Consider the following 20,404-nt stretch of genomic DNA (forward strand, 5'->3'; position numbering starts at 1 on the left):
CAATCATAGAAATATTTTGATATGTTTTGTTGAAGATTAAGATTTTGTATTGCTCAATTTAAGTTCAATATGTAACATAGATCACAAAGTTTGCTAACTTATATTGATACTTTGAGACTCCTTACATGACGTTTCCGCAACACACCCGAGGTCAAAGTTCGTATATATTAAAATGCAACAATGTGTATAGTTCGTTATGGAAGATCATGTGTAGATTATTTTATATAGGAAAGGATATTTATACGATATAGTTAATTGTAACTGTTTAATTTCAACTTATGTTTACATTAAATGACATCCTTAAGCCAACTTTACTAATATTGATCGCTATTTTCGTGTTATACATCTATAATCATCTTGTTGTTAAAGATTTGAAGCTTTGCTGCGATAATACAGGTTTGTACAGCTATCTCATCTTTGTTTGTTGACTATCTGATAGCATGTCAACTCCGGGGACCAGATTTTTTATCGAGATTTATATGACATTAGAGTTTGTCGTACGTCAGTCTAATATCTTAAGTATGAACGATATGTTTTGAAAGATAAGTTTACATATACTCTAGCGTAGTGTCTTCTATCAAGAGTGATCTAATGTTGAAACTTGAGTCTTATATACTCCAGTCTAGTGTCTTCATCAGGAGTGATCTGATGTTGAAACTTGAGTCTTTATATTCTCCAGTCTAGTGTCTTCATCAGGAGTGATCTAATGTTGAAACTTGAGTCCTTATATACTCCAGTCTAGTGTCTTTGTCAGGAGTGATCTGATGTTGAAACTTGAGTTCTTATATACTCCAGTCTAGTGTCTTCATCAGGAGTGATCTAATGTTGAAACTTGAGTCCCTATATGCTCCAGTCTAGTGTCTTTTTCAGGAGTGATCTGATGTTGAAACTTGAGTTCTTATATACTCCAGTCTAATGTCTTCATCAGGAGTGATCTGATGTTGAAACTTGAGTTCTTATATACTCCAGTCTAGTGTCTTCATCAGGAGTGATCTGATGTTGAAACTTGAGTTCTTATATACCCCAGTCTAATGTCTTCATCAGGAGTGATCTGATGTTGAAACTTGAGTTCTTATATACTCCAGTCTAATGTCTTCATCAGAAGTGATCTGATTTTGAAACTTGAGTTCTTATATACTCCAGTCTAGTGTCTTCATCAGAAGTGATCTAATGTTGAAACTTGAGTCCTTATATACTCCAGTCTTGTGTCTTCATCAGAAGAAATCTGATTTTTAAACTTTTGCTAGTGTTATTTAACCATGTTATCTAAAAACTTTATCCTCCATAGTCCATTTTTGTACTTGTGTTTCCACTTGTTTTCTTTAATGTTTTAAAATAATGTTCTTGTTGACAGCAGAGAATTATTCTCATTATGATTTGGTCGTTGGAATACTTTCATCGCGCGGCAATTTTGATTTGAGGCAAAGTTTACGTGAATCTTGGGTTGGCTATGCAAGACGACATTCATCGCTCAATAAAAGGTAAACACAGGGAAAAAACTGAATTTTTTCATGGAGGGTAGTTGTAGTGTATTTTGTGTTCAATTAGAGCTACTTAGCATATGAAACGTTACAGCAAACAATATTTGTGAAGATAAAGTGTAGAACAGTGTTTCAAATTGGCCTGTCGCGTTTACAACGAATTTCTTCAATACCAGAAAACGTTTACAAAGTATTTCTTCAATACCAGAGAACGTTTACAAAGTATTTCTTCAATACCAGAGAACGCTTACAAAGTATTTCTTCAATACCAGAGAACGTTTACAAAGTATTTCTTCAATACCAGAGAGCGTTTACAAAGTATTTCTTCAATACCAGAGAACGTTTACAAAGTATTTCTCTAATACCAGAGAACATTTACAAAGTATTTCTTCAATACCAGAGAACATTTACAAAGTATTTCTTCAATACCAGAGAACGTTTACAACGTATGTCTTCAATACCAGAGAACTTTTACAACGTATTTCTTCAATACCAGAGAACATTTACAAAGTATTTCTTCAATACCAGAGAACGTTTACAAAGTATTTCTTCAATACCAGAGAACGTTTACAAAGTATGTCTTCAATACCAGAGAACGTTTACAAAGTATTTCTTCAATACCAGAGAACGTTTACAACGTATTTCTTCAATACCAGAGAACGTTTACAAAGTATTTCTTCAATACCAGAGAACGTTTACAAAGTATTTCTTCAATACCAGAGAACGTTTACAACGTATTTCTTCAATACCAGAGAACGTTTACAACGTATTTCTTCAATACCAGAGAACGTTTACAACGTATTTCTTCAATACCAGAGAACGTTTACAACGTGTGTCTTCAATACCAGAGAACGTTTACACCGTATGTCTTCAATACCAGAGAACGTTTACAAAGTATTTCTTCAATACCAGAGAACGTTTACACCGTATGTCTTCAATACCAGAGAACGTTTAAAGTATTTCTTCAATACCAGAGAACGTTTACAAAGTATTTCATCAATACCAGAGAACGTTTACAACGTATTTCTTCAATACCAGAGAACGTTTACAACGTATTTCTTCAATACCAGAGAACGTTTACAACGTATTTCTTCAATACCAGAGAACGTTTACAACGTGTGTCTTCAATACCAGAGAACGTTTACAACGTATGTCTTCAATACCAGAGAACTTTTTAAGTATTTCTTCAATACCAGAGAACGTTTACACCGTATGTCTTCAATACCAGAGAACGTTTACAAAGTATTTCTTCAATACCAGAGAACGTTTACAAAGTATGTCTTCTTTCAGTAGTGTAGCGCTGTGTGTTCCTATGATGGCGTATAGACTATACCAACAACAAGGTCTTTGTTTCGTTTATTAGTTTTGTTCAACACAAGAACAACTCATGCAAACTACATTCTTTCTCATATGATAAATTTAACTGTGTTGACTAACGTCATTGTATTGAGGCTAAACTCGTATATTCACAAGAAATAACGGTTCACGGTACACTTGCCCAAAATATCACTTTCTTTGCTGTGGTTTTCTTGGCCCCAGTTCCCAACAACCGTTTCTGTCGCAAAAAAACAATTGTACCAGTGATATAACTAAGCACAATGACTAAATCTGAAAACATAAAGTGTTGGTTACTATTCTATTGTTGTTTTAGAGTGTTGGTGAAGTTCGTCGTTTCAAATAATGCATGTTACGTTCCTCCAGAGTTCAGGATTGATCCTTACAAATGCGAAAGAAAGAAAATCGAATCTCCAGGTTTGAAAATTTACTTTTGATTTGATAGTTGTGAGGTTTGGCGCCTGGAAAAAGCCGATAAAAACCAATATGACGTTGGAATCTCGATGCAGGCAATAAACTAACGAGGCACATATTTACAAACGTCGAACATAACCAACTATACTTGTGATATTCAAAATTAATCAGTTGCGGATTACTCATTACGAAAAGTAAACCAAGTCATAGTTAGTTTTTACTTTTTGCTGCTTGGAACTTGCTAAAAGTGTTTTTTTTAGACCATTTATGATGTTGAAAACCGTACGAGCGATTGAATATTGACGAAAAAGACTTTCGTACCATCTAGTGTTTAAATCCGTGATGCTAAGAACTCACGAGGATTTCCCAATTTCTGCAGACCGTTTTGATAATTTTTAGATTTTAGCTTGAACTATTAATTTCTTTTGTATCGTTCACACTATGTGTTACAAACGCAAGCTAGGAAATGCAAAGGCAAAGGAACGTAAAGAACGCAAACGTTGTTAAAAGACTGAGCTTAGTGGAGGGATTAAATATCACCAGGCCTCGTAATTTTGTCTTAGCCTACATGCTCCGTAATTATTAATCAGCCACTTCTGCGAATTTATCATTGCTGTATGTATTTGTAGCGAAGATCAGACAGTCTTGATGAAAATATGTGTTGCTATCTCTCATAGAGATTTTACCGTCGTAGAGGCTGGAACGAGTGCATGATCAAACGTGTTTATATGTTTGTCATATTGATGTTTAGACTACGAAAATGAAATAATTGCTTACAAACGACCAAATGAAGAAAATTTGAGATATTTTCACAGTGGATCTATCGGATGGGACTTTGATGTGAGTATTAATTTGTTATTTGTAACCATTAAGAAATGCTCAACGGCACTGTTGCATCGAACTTGGGACCATCTGAACAAAGTCTGAAACCGGTTGCATAAAGTGTCTGTTTCGCTTCAGGAGTAAAAATTTGGGTTGGCAGTAGAATACAGTTATTTTCATACAGATCATCCGTCCCATTATTTTGACTCGTCTTGGCATCTCTTCATCATCGTTGAATTCAAAAAGAAACTCTTCTGTTCGACTCTACGACAGAACTGCCAAGGTTAAACCATGCAGTTTATAAGTACCGTTTACAAGTTATTTGATCTAAATTGTTTTATCTCGTTTCAGAGCGAAATTATATCTGTTCATTTCTCTTTCCAAGACCCTGGTACAACAGAAAACGGTTCGTCGTTTAAAGAAATCGAAAACTTTATTTTGCCCAAGGTTAGTAACAAGTCGATAATTTATCAAAATATTCAAGTGAATTGTTTGAGCCCGGGAATATCGTTATCATGTTTGTACAGGTCAGTAGAGTCCTGAGAAGGGCTGTTAGTGTTGATGTTGACTGACGTTTCGACAACCTTAGCGGTAGTCATCTTCAAAGTTAAGTGAGGAGTAAACGTCTGCAAGCAGATAACAAATATGGCAAACCTGACGTTTACTCCTCACTTGACTCTGAATGGATCTGATGTCGTTTCCTTGGAGATAGAGTGTCTATAATGACGAGCCTGTTGAAGCTAATGACTTTAGACCCAAAAGGTTGTTGATTGTGTTGTACGAAAGATCTAGTTTCACGAGTTGCCTGAAGAATAAAGTAAATTGTTTGAACCCGGGAGTATCGTTACATGTTTGTTAATGTAGATCGTCCAGGTTGGTATAGTCCTGAGAAGGACTGATTTTGCTGTTGTTGACTGACGTTTCGACAACCTTAGCGGTAGTCAAAAATGTCATTCTTGACTCTGAAGATATCTACCGCTAAAGTTGTCGAAACGTCAGTCAACATCAACAGCAACAGTCCTTCTCAGGACTCTACTGACCTGGACGATCTACATCCACAAACATGTAAAATATTGAAGCTTAGTCACAAGGTTAATTATGACTTTGAACTTTTCTATAGAGTTTGAACATTTGGTACGTTTCAAATGCCATTATAGGACTTCAAGGGCAGCGTCGTGTCTGAAAACGTAAAATGTTCAAGTTCTCGATGCAGAAAATGCGAGCATTTTGCCAACATTGAAAACGGAGAGGATTATTTCAATGTACACAAGGTATAAAACCATAAAGAAGTTTTGTGTCATAGCCAATTGGGGGTGAATTGTTATGATTTAGAGCAAGTGAAGCGATTTTCTCCGAAAGAATTACTATCCAGTAATAAATGTTTTTCTTCGGTGCCCTCTTATCGATATTTGGACTAAATTATTGACATTTTACGATATTGCTAAATACAAGTTTTTCAATGGATATTTATTGTTTATTTTACAACAGATTCTTAAGCACGAGGCTTTATTTCGCTTTTGATGTAGCAAATTCATGTGAATTAATAAACAATTGGTTACTTAATCGATGTTGCAAACATTACTAATCTACTAGAACGTACATGTATATAAAGGGTTTTCCAAATCAATGTTAAATAATTTGATTTAGAATTTTATCTTTTGTTGGCTACGGTTACAAATCTATGGTGAATACTAACCCAAACCTACTCTTGATTCCTAGATAAGACGGATTAACAACGAGTTCGCCGTCTTTCCCGAAGTCGAGGAATCAATTCCTGATGCTAGATGCGTTGATGGGGCTGGAACGTTCATGTATCGACTTTACAGTAGGTGTTTTTATGCTACATTACGTACGTACTGACTTCTTCGTTTTCGCGGTTAACAACGAGAAATTTGATGCAACAGTTGCTCATAACAGGATGCTTTTCTGCGCACATTGAAAAAGAAACATAATATCCTCAGCAGTAAAGTGGATTTGTTGCTAGCATTTGTGGGGGTAAGCCTCTTCTCAATGTTAGATTAATTTTAATGAAGAATGCCTCTCCTGTTGTAGTCCACGCATTGCCCCAAAGCCTTATAAGCTGTGAGTCTTTTCCGTTGGAAGCTTGCGAGAATTTTTAATTTTGTTTACTCTTTAAGAGAAGAGAAAATTTTGAAAACATAAAATCCTGTTTTTGGTCCATTTCGATATCCTATTAATTGAAAGGTGGCAAATATCCCTATTACTTTGGGATGTCAATAGCAAGCTTCTGCCCATCAGACCCCAGCGATAGGCTTTTCTCAGGGTACGATGCTGCTAAAATCGGATTTGGATATTTGTTGGTAGGGTGGTTTCTTGCAATGAAGTGCAAAGTACACATGCATGTATGTAATAAATTGGATGGCTGTCTCTATGCGATCAAAAGAAGTCATATGAATCCGAAAAGTTAACTGTTTAATCGTAAAATCACTCGAAATGTGAAGTTACTTTCTAGATTGAACCGTGAAAATAAGGTAAAAAGAAAGTTATTATTCACAATGAATTTATGACATAAGGGTATAATTTAAACGATACAAATGGCTTGGCTTATTAAATGCTAACTTTGTAAAATCTATTATAAGAATTAGATAATCCATTTTTTCCATGAAGCTCATGGATACTTTTGTTCATGATATGAGAGTTATATTGTATAAGGAGGCTATCGTTCATCACGAGAGAGTTATGAGAAAGTTACCTTGTAAAAGTTAACATGTAAAAAGCGTATAAACATATTTACAGTTGGTTTAAATTATAAGTCATTAAGGCGGAATTTTTTTAAACTTTTGCAGTATCCTTGAATGTTCTAGTTTCTTTTTATACAAAAAAAAGATTAAATTCAAAAGCAAAAAACCCCGTTTTCGGTCCATGCTTCCCGATACCTTCTTAAGCCGAGGCACTAGAACGCCGCATGTTAACGTTTCGGTAGGAGATTTCGGCCCCTCCACGCTATCCTACTTGGGAGATGCAATAGCAAGCTTCCGCCCATCAGACCCCGAGATCACCTGCGATAGGCTTTGCTCGGGGTACGCAGGGAGAGTGCGGTCGCGACCCGAAACGTCTGGACCCCTAAGCCACTGCATACATATCGCACCCAGCTTCCACTGCTAGTTGACATCTACTATACCTAATATTGGCTTTATATATATATACAAAAATTCAGAGGCTTACGAAAGTTGCGGTATTATTAAAGTCACTACTGCGCATGCCCAGATGATTTCTTTGATAATTTGCGACTAAGTGAGCTAATTGCCACAAATATAGTGCAAATACATATAATTAGTCGTTGCCATGGCTATGAACAATTGGTCAAATGTACTGCGCATGCTCATGCGCATGCGCAGATGATTTATCCATTTAATTGTTACTAAGCAGGCTATTTACTTCAAATTCGGTTCTAGTAGATGCAGCTGGTCGTTGCCATAACTATGAAGTCAAAAACTGTCAAGTAAACTGCGCATGCTCAGTTGATATCTTTAATAATTTGTTAGTAAGCAAGTTATTTACTCCCTAATTGATTCTAATAAATGCAGTTGGTCATTTCCATGATCGTTTACTCGGACAATTGGTCAAGTAGACTTTGCTTGTACTGCGCATTTCCAAGCGTACTGCGCATGCTCAGATGATTTTTCGTACATTTATGTGACCAAGCGATTTAATTACTCAGAAAGCGATGAAAAAAGATCCAGCTTGTCGTTACCATGACTATGAAATTGAAAAATTTGTCAAATGGACTGCGCAGGCTCATATGAAGTTTAAAGCCTAGTGCTAAACACTAATATTCCTTCACCAAATATTAAAAGTAAAGATAGTACAATACATTATGAATAAATTTCTTTAAAGTCTGTAGCAACTCTCAATCTTTCGTAGATTCTCCGGGGAAGAGAGTCGTGACGAAAGAGGAAGAGGAAGCTCGAATGTCGGAGTGGCAGCGATTGAAAGACGATGAAAACGAACGTTTACTTAAAGAAAGCAGAACAATTTCTGATATTCTTTTTGTTTCAAATGTCGATGTTTACAGAAATCTTCCATCCCAGTTGCTTCAGTTTTTCGCATGGTAAGAGGATGTCTGAGACTTTTTATATATTTTTTCATGCAACTGTGAAATTTCTGGCGAAAGTGGCCAGTCTCAAATCAACTTTAAACATTATTTTTGCCCAAATAACTTGCATTAGTGTATAATTTATCTCGCCATTATCTCCTTACCCACGACATCAGTCGTCATATGTCATTTTGATCTTGCTTCATGTCGGATTTTCTTTTTAAATAGGCTCTCGGCGACTTTAAGTTTTTCCTTTGTAATGAAAACTGACGATGATTGTTTTGTTAACCTGGAGACCATCTTACAGGTTTGTGAAAGCTCTTCAATAAATAATAGGAAAATACGTGTTGCTATCTGGGGAGTTGGGAGTACATAGAGATAACTTGGGAGTTGGGAGTACGTAGAGGTAACTTGGGAGTTGGGAGTACGTAGAGGTAACTTGGGAGTTGGGAGTACGTAGAGGTAACTTGGGAGTTGGGAGTACGTAGGGGTAACTTGGGAGTTGGGAGTACGTAGAGGTAACTTGGGAGTTGGGAGTACGTAGAGGTAACTTGGGAGTTGGGAGTACGTAGAGGTAACTTGGGAGTTGGGAGTACGTAGAGGAACTTGGGAGGGGAATAGGTAGAGGTAATTGGGAGTTGGGAGGAACTTGGGAGTTGGGAGAGGAATGAAGAGTTGGGAGGAATGGAACGGAGTTGGGAGTCGAGAGGTAACTTGGAGCTGGGAGAAGGAACTTGGGGAGTTGGGAGGAATGGAGAGGAAACGGAAGTTGGGAACGTAGAGGAACTTGGGAGGAATAACTGGAGGAATGGAGGAGTGGAGTTGGAGGAATGGGGGTAACTTGGGAGTTAGGAGTACGTAGAGGTAACTTGGGAGTTGGGAGAACGAAGAGGTAACTGGGAGTTGGGAGCACGTAGGAGTAATTGGGAGTTGGGAGTACGTAGAGGTAACTTGGGAGTTGGGAGTACGTAGGGGTAACTTGGGAGTTAGGAGTACGTTGAGGTATCTTGGGAGTTAGGAGTACGTAGAGGTATCTTGGGATTTTGGAGTATATCAATCTGGTGGCTTAAGGGTGGTTTTTAAAATGGTTTAGATGTGGTTTTAGAGGGGCTTAAGGGTAGTTTAAGGGTAGCGAAGCGTAACTTAAAGCCTTGGACCACCTTTAAACCACGCTGAAGCTATCCTTAAAACATCCTTACTCTACCCTTAAACCACCCTTAAAACACCCTTACGCCACTCTTAAACCATGCTGTGGAGATGATTTTTACACCATCCCAGACTTCTCATTGAGAGCTTTGGAATGAGCCTCGTTCCGAGTCTCTACAATAAAAGCACGAGGAAATAGAAGTTTCGCATACTCAGTATAGAGTCGATTTCAACATTAATTACCTCCGGAAGTAAACAAGCTGCACAGATGATTTTTGACTCAATCTAAAGATTTTACTCAATCAAGCGATTTGTAAGGGTGTCTTTAATTAAGCTTTATATCTTTAACATTGTACCGAAGAACTTCTCGACTAAAGAAATATTTGATATTTTTAGGAAATGGAAAGTCATAATTTAAAAAACACGTCTAAATTGTGGTGGGGAAGGTTTAGTTCAACTCGTCACAATATACTGTGTGTGTGTAGATGTAGATCGTCCAGGTTAGTAGAGTCCTGAGAAGGACTGTTGGTGTTGACTGACGTTTCAACAACCTTAGCGGTAGTCATCTTCAGAGTCAAAAATACTACTGCTAAGATTGTCGAAATGTTAGTCAACACCAACAAAACAGTCCTTCTCAGGACTCTACTAACCTTGACGATCTACATCTACAAACATGTAACGATACTCCTGGGTTCAAACCATCTACTTTATACTGAGTCCATTCTAAAGATTTTATTGACATAGTGCAAATCCTTTTGCGATATCATGTTTTGTGCATTAGGAATTGCCAAATTTGATAATTTTTCCAAGTACAACAGAAACGAGATTGCGAGAACATACGAATTAGCGTTTTCCATGCGACTAAACTATGAACAAGGTATGAAAATATGAGTTGTAGTTATTGCTTCTAAATGCAACTGCTTCTTCATATTTACAGCTTTCGTACTGATTGGTTGATCGAGAGACAGGGAAAATGGGCCGAGCCTGATTATCCGGGAGTGACTTATCCGACATTTGCCTGCGGTGCGGGCAGCATCATATCTTCGGATATTGTTCACTGGCTGGCAAAAAACGAGAAATCTCTGAAACGTTATCAGGTATATGATAGAAAAACCACGACGAGATTACAATGTTGAAAGTGACCTATTGATGTGTAAGGATGTAGTTCTCAGAGTACTAGATATTGACACTTGTTTTTTTTCTTTCTTGTGTAAAGGGGGAGGATGTCTCTATGGGTATTTGGTTATCAGCTATTGCTCCTGAAATTTATAAGGTAAGATCTCCTGTTCTTCTCTGCAAGTTTGCGACAGTTGTTCAACAAGATCCTTTATGGTGATTGTACTCTTACGAGCCCAGGTTCTTATGAACCAGCGGCCGAACATGTGACGGTGTTTCCTTTTTATTTCAAATACTTCAGGATGAGCGATGGTCGTGTTTCGGGGATTGTCAGATGGAAATGTTTACCTTGCCCGAGCAGGATACCGATTCTCTTCTCTATTTATGGGAAAACTTTATGTCCTGCGGTAATCCTTGCAAATGTTGAGGTACGTTAGTTATGTCGTGGGTGGGGGGGGGATTTGGGGATAAGAAAAATTCCAAATCCACACAGAAAGATAGAAAAGTACAGCTTCAATTAAACTTTTTGTCTTTTTTTCACTTAATTAAATCTATTTTCTCTATATTACAAATTTAATGTTTTGGCTTTTTACGTACGACATTAATTTAAATTAAATAAAATCTATAGCGCTGTGTAAACGTTTTTGTATAAAATGGTTATTGCTTGGAATATCGACATTTTTCCTGCTGTGCAAATATTTTTGTGTTCATAACTGCAAAAACAATCGAAATAATTCCGAATAATTTTGCTAAAAATTTGCCATGCAGGTGTAAAGATTTCGATTAGCCTCGCTTATGTCCTCGCGTACTTCATGTAAAATATTTATTGCAATGCTCATTGTGTGATGTGCATAAGTACAGACTTGAGTCTTGCTGCGATCAAATTGCGTCATTAGCAACCAAAAACGTCATAAAATCAGAGATCAGATACAAGATATAGACCAAATTGTAAAATCAAATTTATTGTAACGTTTCGTCTTACTCAAGACATCTTCAGACAAACGTTACAATAAATGTACTTTGTCTATAATCAAAACTTTATGCATCACGAATCGATTTCCGCTCGGCAAGTCTCTCGCTACTATTTTAAATCAGCATAAAATTTTTCACATTTTCTTAACGAAATGCATGTCGTTTTTTTTGCGTTTGAATATTTATTGTGGGAAAGGTTTAGAAAGTCGATTCGATCGTTTATAATTAACTGTCTTCTCGTAGTAGTTAATCTTTATGTGGACACATCTTCATGGTAGTCAAGTTGTACCACAGTTCACTGTCAAATCTCATCTTTTCTGAAGCAGGATTTATAAATATTCTCTTCAGTACAACACACGGCCATATTCCTCCAAGAATCTTTTTTCAATATCACGAGGATTCAGTAGAAACGTTTGACATGACCGTTAAAGTTTCTTCATCGGAAACGCTACTACCGTTTGGCAGGGCGATAAAACGATCAGCGTTTTTAATATCTTCTATTAAACTTCCACCTCTTTCCTCGCGTGTGAAAACGCTACCGTTGCTTGTCAAGCTGTCGGCAACGTTCGACACCTTTTGACCAATTTTATCTGGAGATTCCGACTCTCGACCCTGAGCGCTCTCCGTCTCGCTGTTGAATCTGGAGTGACGAGTCTCGCTACTCGTGGAAATGTAGCTGTTCTCTTGTGGACTTCCTTGTTGTCGTCTCTGCTCTCGTTGTTGTTTGTATTCACATGCTGCAAGTTTCGCAGTCAAATCACGTATTTCCTCCTGTGAAAAGTGTAAGGATAATGATTTTAATATAGGAATGTCATTAATTGAACATCAAATCGGCTTATTTCATAAGTGTTAACGGATTCTTTGCTACAATTTCATTGGTTTTAATTGAGGATAATTACTCGAAATTGAAGACGATAATCTCTCTAAATTGAGGATAATAATCACTTTCGCGTGTTGCGTGAGTTGAGATTTTGGCAGTTGTTTAACAAAAGCATATTTCACACGTTGTTTGACGTGCGCCTTTAAATGGCTTAATGCATAATGTGCTGTCACAAGGAGCACACATTCAATTTTCAAGTTTTGAGAAACTGAAAGACCGTAATTGGACGTGAATACCATCACAGGGACCAAAGTTCAACTCATTTCACCCATACCTCCCGTCAGACCCTGGTGCATCTCACGATCGACTCGTTCTTTAGCAACTCTGCGATGCTCTGACAAATCTCCCCTAACACTCAAACCTAGGCCACCCACTTTGCAAATGGAAAGTCGTTCTTTGTGTTTAAGACAAAAACCGTTAACATTTTTTTTATTTGAACATTCTTCGAAAAATCCTCGTTTTAATCTGTACTCAAACAGTATTCCCAAAAAATCTTACCCTCAGTTGTATATTCTCAGTTTCCAGTCCCTCGCGGGTTTTTTCTTCATCGTTCTCGCACACCAAAGTACCGTCCTCCAAACGGTTAAGATGAAATGGTGATTTGCGAAGATCCGTCATCGTTGTGGCTATAGACGAACTACCCCGAGAACGCCTTCTTTGATTTACATTGTATTTTTTCAAGAAGTATACCTTCAAAACAGACAGGAAAAATTTAATATTGCGAAGGGCAGTTATAGCTCAGCAAGTACCCAGACTGACTTAAGCATTAAATGTGATGTACTGGAATACTTGAGTATGCTTCGAAACAGAGAAATGTCCTTTGAAAAAACGCGTCGTGCAGTTTTATAACATTCATACTTCCACATTAGTCAATATGTGTCGTAATGTATCCTGAAACATTTCATAATTTAATTAAAAACGACTTCGCGTGACCTACAGTATAACAAAGAGATAAATATCTTTGCTGCTGCATGATTCCTTTCGATGAGAGAATGTAACCCTTGGCTAATCTCTTTTGATATTTGAAACGAACGTCCAAGACATATTTGGCCATTTGCTTACGCTAATTTGTTCACCATATGGTGTTTCAACGACAATTTTCAATTTAAAGTTTTGAAAAATAAAATTTAATGAAGAAAATATAAGGCATCGAGGATAATCTGACGTGTTTATCTTCGAGAGCTCTTCAAGTTGGCCTTGGCCATCGATTTAAAAGCTTTTGTTCTATTTTCTTTTCGGGCTCATTGCCAATCGCATCATAACAAACTTCATAATCAATCGTAAAACGCTTACTCGTCCAATGATGGAAAGCCACAACTCAACGAAGAAAAGGTCCAGTAGATAGACGTATGGACAAAAACCCGAAGCTCTCTAGATTACAAATTTCTGCTTTTTGAGAGGTTTTAAGATCCTCTTTCATCGGCAGTAATTAATACTAAGTTGACAATACAACCATTACCTTGAAAGCAAAGAGCAAAACCAACATAACGGTGGCAATGACATGCGTTGACAAACTGTTTACGACATACGCGACATCAGGATTGTGAAAGTTATCTAGAACAATTCTAAATAAAAGAGAATGTTGTCAAAACAATTCAACCTTTAACGCTATAACCAAAAACTACAAACAATAACGACCTTATCTAACAACATTTGAGAAATTAACTTCCACTCCTCTTCCTTGTAAACGAGACAAGTCTACTCAAAAGCAGAGAGCCTTTATGCCCTTCTGCTTTCGAGTAGACTTGTCTCGTTTACAAGGAAGAGGAGTGGAAGGTTAATTTCTCAAATGCTGTTAGATAAGGTCGTTATTGTTTTTAGTTGTTGGTTGTAGCATTATGCTATCATTCTTTTTATTTAATAACATTCCAACAATTCAACCTTTCATGAAAAATGACAGTAACACCGATGCAAACATTTTGCTTTACCTCAGAAGACCAACTACGATCTTAACAAACAGAGTGTTATATATACACCAGGCGATGTACTTGCTCTCGTTGTACGCTGAGGGAGCATTTCGTACACGGATACAAAGCCAAACACCCCACAGCAGAAATAAAACCTCGCCTAGGAAAGAAGAAAGGCACACAAACTTTAGTCTCTTCAGAGAGTAAGAAAATACATCGGAAATTATAACAAGTTTCACCATAAATAAACTGGAGATTATCAAAATAAATGGTTTGAACCCGAGAGTATCGTTACATGTTTGTAAATGTAGATCGTCCAGGTTGGTATAGTCCTGAGAAGGACTGTTTTTGTTGTTGTTGACTGACGTTTCGATAACCTTAGCGGTAGTCATCTTAAGAGTCAACATCAACAACAACAGTTCTCAGGAGTCTACTAACCTGGACGATCTTCATCCACAAGCATGTAACAATACTTTCGGGTTCAAACCATTACTATTCTTCAGGCAACTCGTGAAACTAGATCTTTCGTACAACACAATCAAAACTCTGAAGATGACTCTGACTACCGCTAAGGTTGTCGAAACGTCAGTCAACAACAACAAAAACAGTCCTTCTCAGGACTATACTAACCTGGAGATTATCAGTTGTGGTCGTGCCTATAGTCTTAGGAGAGTAAAAACTAACAGTTGTAAAGAAAGCTTACATACAAAATAATAAAAGGGCTTACCGATTTCAAAGGCATTAGTGAACCACGGTTTGACGCAGCGCCTGTATTTGTAACCGGAATTTGTCTTTATCGTCTCATATTCGTGATCTTGTGTTAAAGTCCAGATAGCGAAATAAGAGCAGACGGCCAATAACATAAGCAACAAGTAGGTCAGTAACGATTTATCTGTAAGTTCGATGGTTTTTGCCGTCCGCAGACGGAATATGACCGCAATCCTAGAAATGAACAATCAATGAGCAAGTTCCAATAAATCGAGGACACGGTAGAAGTGCAAGTTATTCATATCGATTCTTGCTGGAGTGAAAAATTTGGTGGTGCATCATAAGTTGATGCTATTTCGCTGCAAAGCGTCTAAATATGTTCATAGCAAAACGTAACTGCCGTATTTTGGTAAGATACGAACTGGAAAGATAACTGTAGAGTACGTTCAGCGAATAACGTAAGAATGCAGTTTGTGGACATTGACTGGTAACTCTTACCTCCAAGTTTTCAAAAGTAACGAAGCGAAAGCCAATGTGAAACCAACATGATAAAGCCATGATCTTGCAATACAAAGTGAAATTGTTTCATCAAAGAAGCCCAGTGTCACCTATGGATACACAAGTAGTTGACGATAATGAGCAAAGCATGTAAAATCCCATAGTATCCTCTACATGCTCTATTGTAAGAGAAAGCAAGCATGCACCTATGTGTACATAAGTGTCCTCTACATACTCTATGCAAGAGAAAAAGCAAGCATATACCTATGTGTACATACGTAAGTGTCCTCTCTTTCCTCTATGTAAGAGAAAACAAGCATGCACCTATGTGTACATAAGTGTCCTCTACATACTCTATGCAAGAGAAAGGAACATGTACCTATGTGTACATAAGTGTCCTCTACATGCTATATATAAAAAAGCAGTATATACCTCTGTGTACATAAGCGTCAAACCAAAGGCGATGATCACCATGAAAATGGACTGGACGCTTTCAATATCTAAATAAACCCGTTGTAGGTAACGACTTTTAAGAACTGCTTTCAAACTAGGAGGTTAAAACCACTAGAAAACGTTCTGCACATCAATAACATGAAGTTAGAGACTGTTGAGTTTTCCTGTTTATATTCTGTCTAAACTCCAAACACATCAAAAGGGGCTTAGCGTTACCTAAAAGTTCGTCTCTAAAAGTAAACTGATGTCAGTTAAACCCTCAACAAAAGACACCATGTTTGTAAATATAGATCGTCCAGGTTGGTATAATCCTGTGAAGGACTGCTTTTGTTGTTGACTGACGTTTCGACAACCTTAGCGGTAGTCATCTTCAGAGTCAAAGAAGATGACTACGGCTAAAGTTGTCGAAACGTCAGTCAACAACAACAAAAACAGTCCTTCTCTGGACTATACCAACCTGGACGATCTACATTTACAAACATGTAACGATACTCCCGGGTTCAAACCATTTACTTTAAGAGACACCATATTACCTTTGTCTCACGATGAAGGAAGATGAACAAGCCAGCAGAGATAGCCAAAAATTGGGTCATACCATTCACGACCAAAATCAGTTTTCTTATAACCATACGTTCTTGGTACAAACAAGGCGAATCATCAACACAAGTTGTGCAACCCTCGCGACATGGAAGACAATTAAATTTTGAGTTGTCACCATTCGCCTTGCTCACATCTTTCCCATCGAAGTATTTCTTCTTTGCGTCTAGCCGTGGAAAATAATATCCTTCCCGACATACACAGCGGTAGTTGCCCATTTTGAAGCCACCACCGGGCAAATGGACACACTGAAAAACGACAAGACAGACGTAAAAAGAACTGTTCTACTGTAACAATTTCGTGAAGGAAAAAGGGCAAAAAATTGCTTGAAATTACGACACTAAGCCGGGGGCTAAGACTCAATCCAGATAAATGCAAAAGATAGATGGTGAAATTATAAAGGAACAACGTAAACACAAAAGGTTATTTTGAAAAAGTAAGTTTGACGACAATGTTTGACTGTCTACAAAAATGGAGGCATGATTGACGACCGAGAATTGTTATAAGCTAGTATGGAGCACATTTATCACAAGGCCAGTACAGGCGCACTGTGATCACATGACGAGTGCTGGAGAACAGTGATCACATGACGAGTAATGAAGAACAGAGATCACATGACAAGTTCTGGAGTACGGTGATCACATGACGAGTGCTGGAGAACAGTGATCACATGACGAGTAATTGAAGAACAGAGATCACATGACAAGTTCTGGAGTACGGTGATCACATGACAAGTGCTGGAGAACAGTGATCACATGACGAGTAATGAAGAACAGAGATCACATGAAACAGAGATCACATGAATTTTTTATTATGTGAAACAGTGACATTGCCTTTCTTATTGCTCTTAAACGAATGGCAGTATATATCCGTCCCACTAATGATATAACCTTGCTCACCTTAGTCGTTTTGTTATGACAAGCATGATTGCCATAAAATTGTACTTTGTGTTTCCGATTACGTCGTCGATCAATCTGAATGTCTGGTGGTGCTTCGCATTCGTTGATGTCAATGGAGTCGAGATTGACGTGGAAGGTGACAATTCCACTACACGAGGAAACATCAAGTTAAAATGGTGGCGACTCCCTTCCCCTCCCCTCCCAAACACCAAAGCTGTAAACTGGGTAGTTTTCTCGAGCAAAATTCTGTAGACAGTGCTTTTACATGAAGGTTTTTCATCAGGAGACGAACGCAAGGAAAACAATCTCACTGGTCAGTTTACTCTCTAGTTCATACTTGTATTGAACAAAAAACACGCACAGCACGTTAAGGAGTTAAAAAAACAACGATAACCTCAACAATTTCCATCACCAAACAACGACAACATAAATCGCGAGTTAAGCTTTTTCTGACGGTTTTTTGTGAATTTTATTCATTTCCTCTGTGTGTTTAACCAATTTACAGCTTTGTATTACCATCTGCGTTTGTTTTTCTGTGTAATTTGATATACGACACACACTACAAGTCGGGGCCCGTTCGCTGCTCTCAAATCAACACTCAAGATTCTTTCGTCTCTGTATTGTTGCGTTGCTCCTTATTTGGTGCTGTTGTTACACTTATTCTCTGATAATTTATATACTTTTATTTTCTATTCAAAATTAAGCTATCAGTAATTTCTGCATTGTCACACTCACCACCTGCGCAGTGCGCAGAAAACAAAGTAATTATTTCCAATGAGCACAACACAAGCGAAATGCTTCAGCGGCCTTACTTGTACATGGCGTGGGGGGTAATAAGATAAAAAACGTTCACTTACACTAAACATTCTCGCTTGTAATTAATACCCGTAATTGTCAACAACGAAAAATGTAGTTGCAAATTGATAAGCGCGCGATATTGAGCCACATGAATTCAGCACCTTTCAAAACAAGATGCTTTAATTTTCATTATCAAAACAACAGCAATATCATACAATTCTAGAAACAAAGGTTGAATTAGTTGTAGCGTCGATCTATCGAGCTCTAAAACATATCCAGTCAAGCACATGTTCCCCCCATAAAAAAGCAAAACGTCAATTGCTTTTTTGACCTCGAGCTTGGACCTGCGAAAAGCTACAATTCACATTAGTAATAAAAAAAATATCTTTGATATTGGCCGATGGAATTTGCCGAAATGAAAGCACATTAGAGAATCGATAATAGACAAAAGCGAATTTCGGAATCGAAGACGAAAACTTTTGCAATTTGTTAGACCGCTGATTCTAATTCTCGCAGAAGAAGGTTGTCAGGTAATCGAGGAAACTTACTAGGACCTTCCATTTGCAATTTAAAATGCTTTTTAACAGTAAATAGTCCTACGTAATCTTTGTTTTGAAACGCTAAATTTGTCTAGACACAATCAACACTCGACCGCCTGCAAAGACTGACTGCGAAACAGACGATAAAAACAAATCCAAAACCCAACGACTAATGTTCGAAGTCAATCTATAAGTGTTTTGTTTACAAGCCGTGTGTCGCGCTTGCAGACACTTGAAATAACGAAAGTCGCGCTTGATATTTCTATCCTAATTATTTACTGGTCCAACTCGCTTTCACCGACTCACACGAAAGCTGTGCATAGCTTTGCTGACATTTAGTTTTAAACGCTGAAAGTACCCGAATTTTATAGTCTGCCTAATTATTATTAAAACACGAGGGTTAACTTTCAATTCAACTCAATTTAACACTTCAAAATACGTTAATACTTACAGGAACTTCCCTGCTTCGTCGTAAAATGGTGTTAAGTAAGTGAACATCCATATTCTACCCCCATGACAGTCGTAATATGGCGTAGTCCATTTTCCCAACTTGTCAGGCACGTAATTTGTTGTAGTATCGAAGTGTCTCCCGTAATTTGTGTCATTTTCATTAATCACATTTCGTAAACGTCGATGTAAATCGACGTCGTAAGAAACTGTGTTGTATGGAAGCGTGATGTTTCGGCGATATTCCTCACTAATTCGCCACCAGGTAAAGTTATCTTCACCTGAGAATTTTCTGTTCGGATTTGGAGGAGATAGATAGTCGTACAGTCTTCCCCAATCGCTAATAATTGTTTTGTAACTCGCGTTTGTACCAGGGTATAATTCTTAAAGGCGTACGGACAAAATTGTCGTCTCCTTGGAACATACTCTTGTCGAAACAAATTGCAGAGCCAAATATCTGATCCGATGATAATGTTATCGTCTTTACAAGTGTATAGATTGCTTGTACACTTTCGACCAAAGATCGATTCTGCGAGTCTTTAAATGGCCACATTGACATGAGGTAACTGGCAACATTTCGCACGGTTTCAATGTCTTTGTTCCAGAAAGAATAATCTTGTATGATGTCCTCATCATGTAAGAGGTTGTAGTCATGTTGACAAGGTGCCGTAGCCAACTTCGCGTCGATGACATCGCGATAGAGAAGAATCAGTTGTAAATCGTCATTTTCTGCGTTCACGTTGGCAAAAACGAGAAGTAGAAGAAAGCCAACAATGGTGTTGTTCAAGAGCACTCTTGCCATTTAAAGTTCCTTCGTTCAACAAATGTTTTCGCTTTTTTAACCTAATTATTTAAGTAGTTTCTGAAGCGATATCTTCTCACCTTTCACCCATTGAGTACGAGAAGAGCCCCACGCTCTTCAAGCGTATCTATGACTTTCGAATAACAACTACACCCTTCTATATGACTCTGCTATATACATTAAGGACTGTTGTTTTCAAAGTATTTTGGCTATTTGACATGGCCGGATAACAACAGCACACATCACAAACACCTATTCATTACCATATAAATTGTTTTGTGTTCTTTTCTTTGTCTTCCAAATTCGATTTCGAAGTTGTGTGCAAATTAGAACGAATTAGAGCTCATCAGAAGGCAAAATTGTTTTTCATCGTGATGTAATATGATCGATCACATTAACGTCATTCACACTACCTCAGTCATTGGCAATGTGAACGTCGTCTATAGCATCTTCTTATATGAAAGATGTTTACATGTTGCACTCTGTACAGCTCATGAATTCAAGATGCTTTATTAATGTTATTCATGAGCAAA

At 37.6% G+C, this 20,404-nt stretch overlaps 2 protein-coding genes across 3 annotated transcripts; one reads left to right on the plus strand and one right to left on the minus strand.

Moving 5' to 3' along the window:
• The first annotated feature begins 1 nt into the window (after position 1).
• On the plus strand, positions 2-11,067 carry LOC124437811 (UDP-GalNAc:beta-1,3-N-acetylgalactosaminyltransferase 2-like). Of its 2 annotated transcripts, none has more exons than XM_046987734.1 (14): positions 2-396; positions 1,355-1,481; positions 3,133-3,233; positions 3,982-4,070; positions 4,237-4,335; positions 4,404-4,499; positions 5,210-5,323; positions 5,772-5,877; positions 7,938-8,124; positions 8,338-8,416; positions 9,652-9,701; positions 10,193-10,352; positions 10,472-10,528; positions 10,673-11,067. In XM_046987734.1, the coding sequence occupies exons 1-14, from the start codon at positions 279-281 to the stop codon at positions 10,796-10,798; spliced, it is 1,509 nt and encodes a 502-aa protein (XP_046843690.1). In that variant the 5' UTR covers positions 2-278; the 3' UTR covers positions 10,799-11,067. The 2 variants fall into 2 exon arrangements, with proteins under 2 accessions (XP_046843690.1, XP_046843691.1); XM_046987735.1 differs by having other exon boundaries at positions 1,358-1,481.
• Positions 11,068-11,505: 438 nt separating this feature from the next.
• Positions 11,506-20,366, minus strand: LOC124437814 (probable G-protein coupled receptor CG31760). The gene is given in 13 exon segments (XM_046987739.1): positions 11,506-12,114; positions 12,722-12,913; positions 13,683-13,788; positions 14,152-14,290; positions 14,858-15,072; positions 15,337-15,446; positions 15,769-15,813; positions 15,816-15,836; positions 16,323-16,634; positions 17,286-17,433; positions 19,074-19,453; positions 19,456-19,481; positions 19,484-20,366. Coding segments are annotated over 13 exon segments (2,463 nt in total). The 5' UTR covers positions 19,872-20,366; the 3' UTR covers positions 11,506-11,733.
• Between the last annotated feature and the right edge of the window lie 38 nt (positions 20,367-20,404).

Source organism: Xenia sp. Carnegie-2017, unplaced genomic scaffold, assembly GCF_021976095.1.
Source record: "Xenia sp. Carnegie-2017 unplaced genomic scaffold, XeniaSp_v1 HiC_scaffold_17, whole genome shotgun sequence".
In the NCBI taxonomy this organism is placed as follows: domain Eukaryota; kingdom Metazoa; phylum Cnidaria; class Anthozoa; order Malacalcyonacea; family Xeniidae; genus Xenia; species Xenia sp. Carnegie-2017.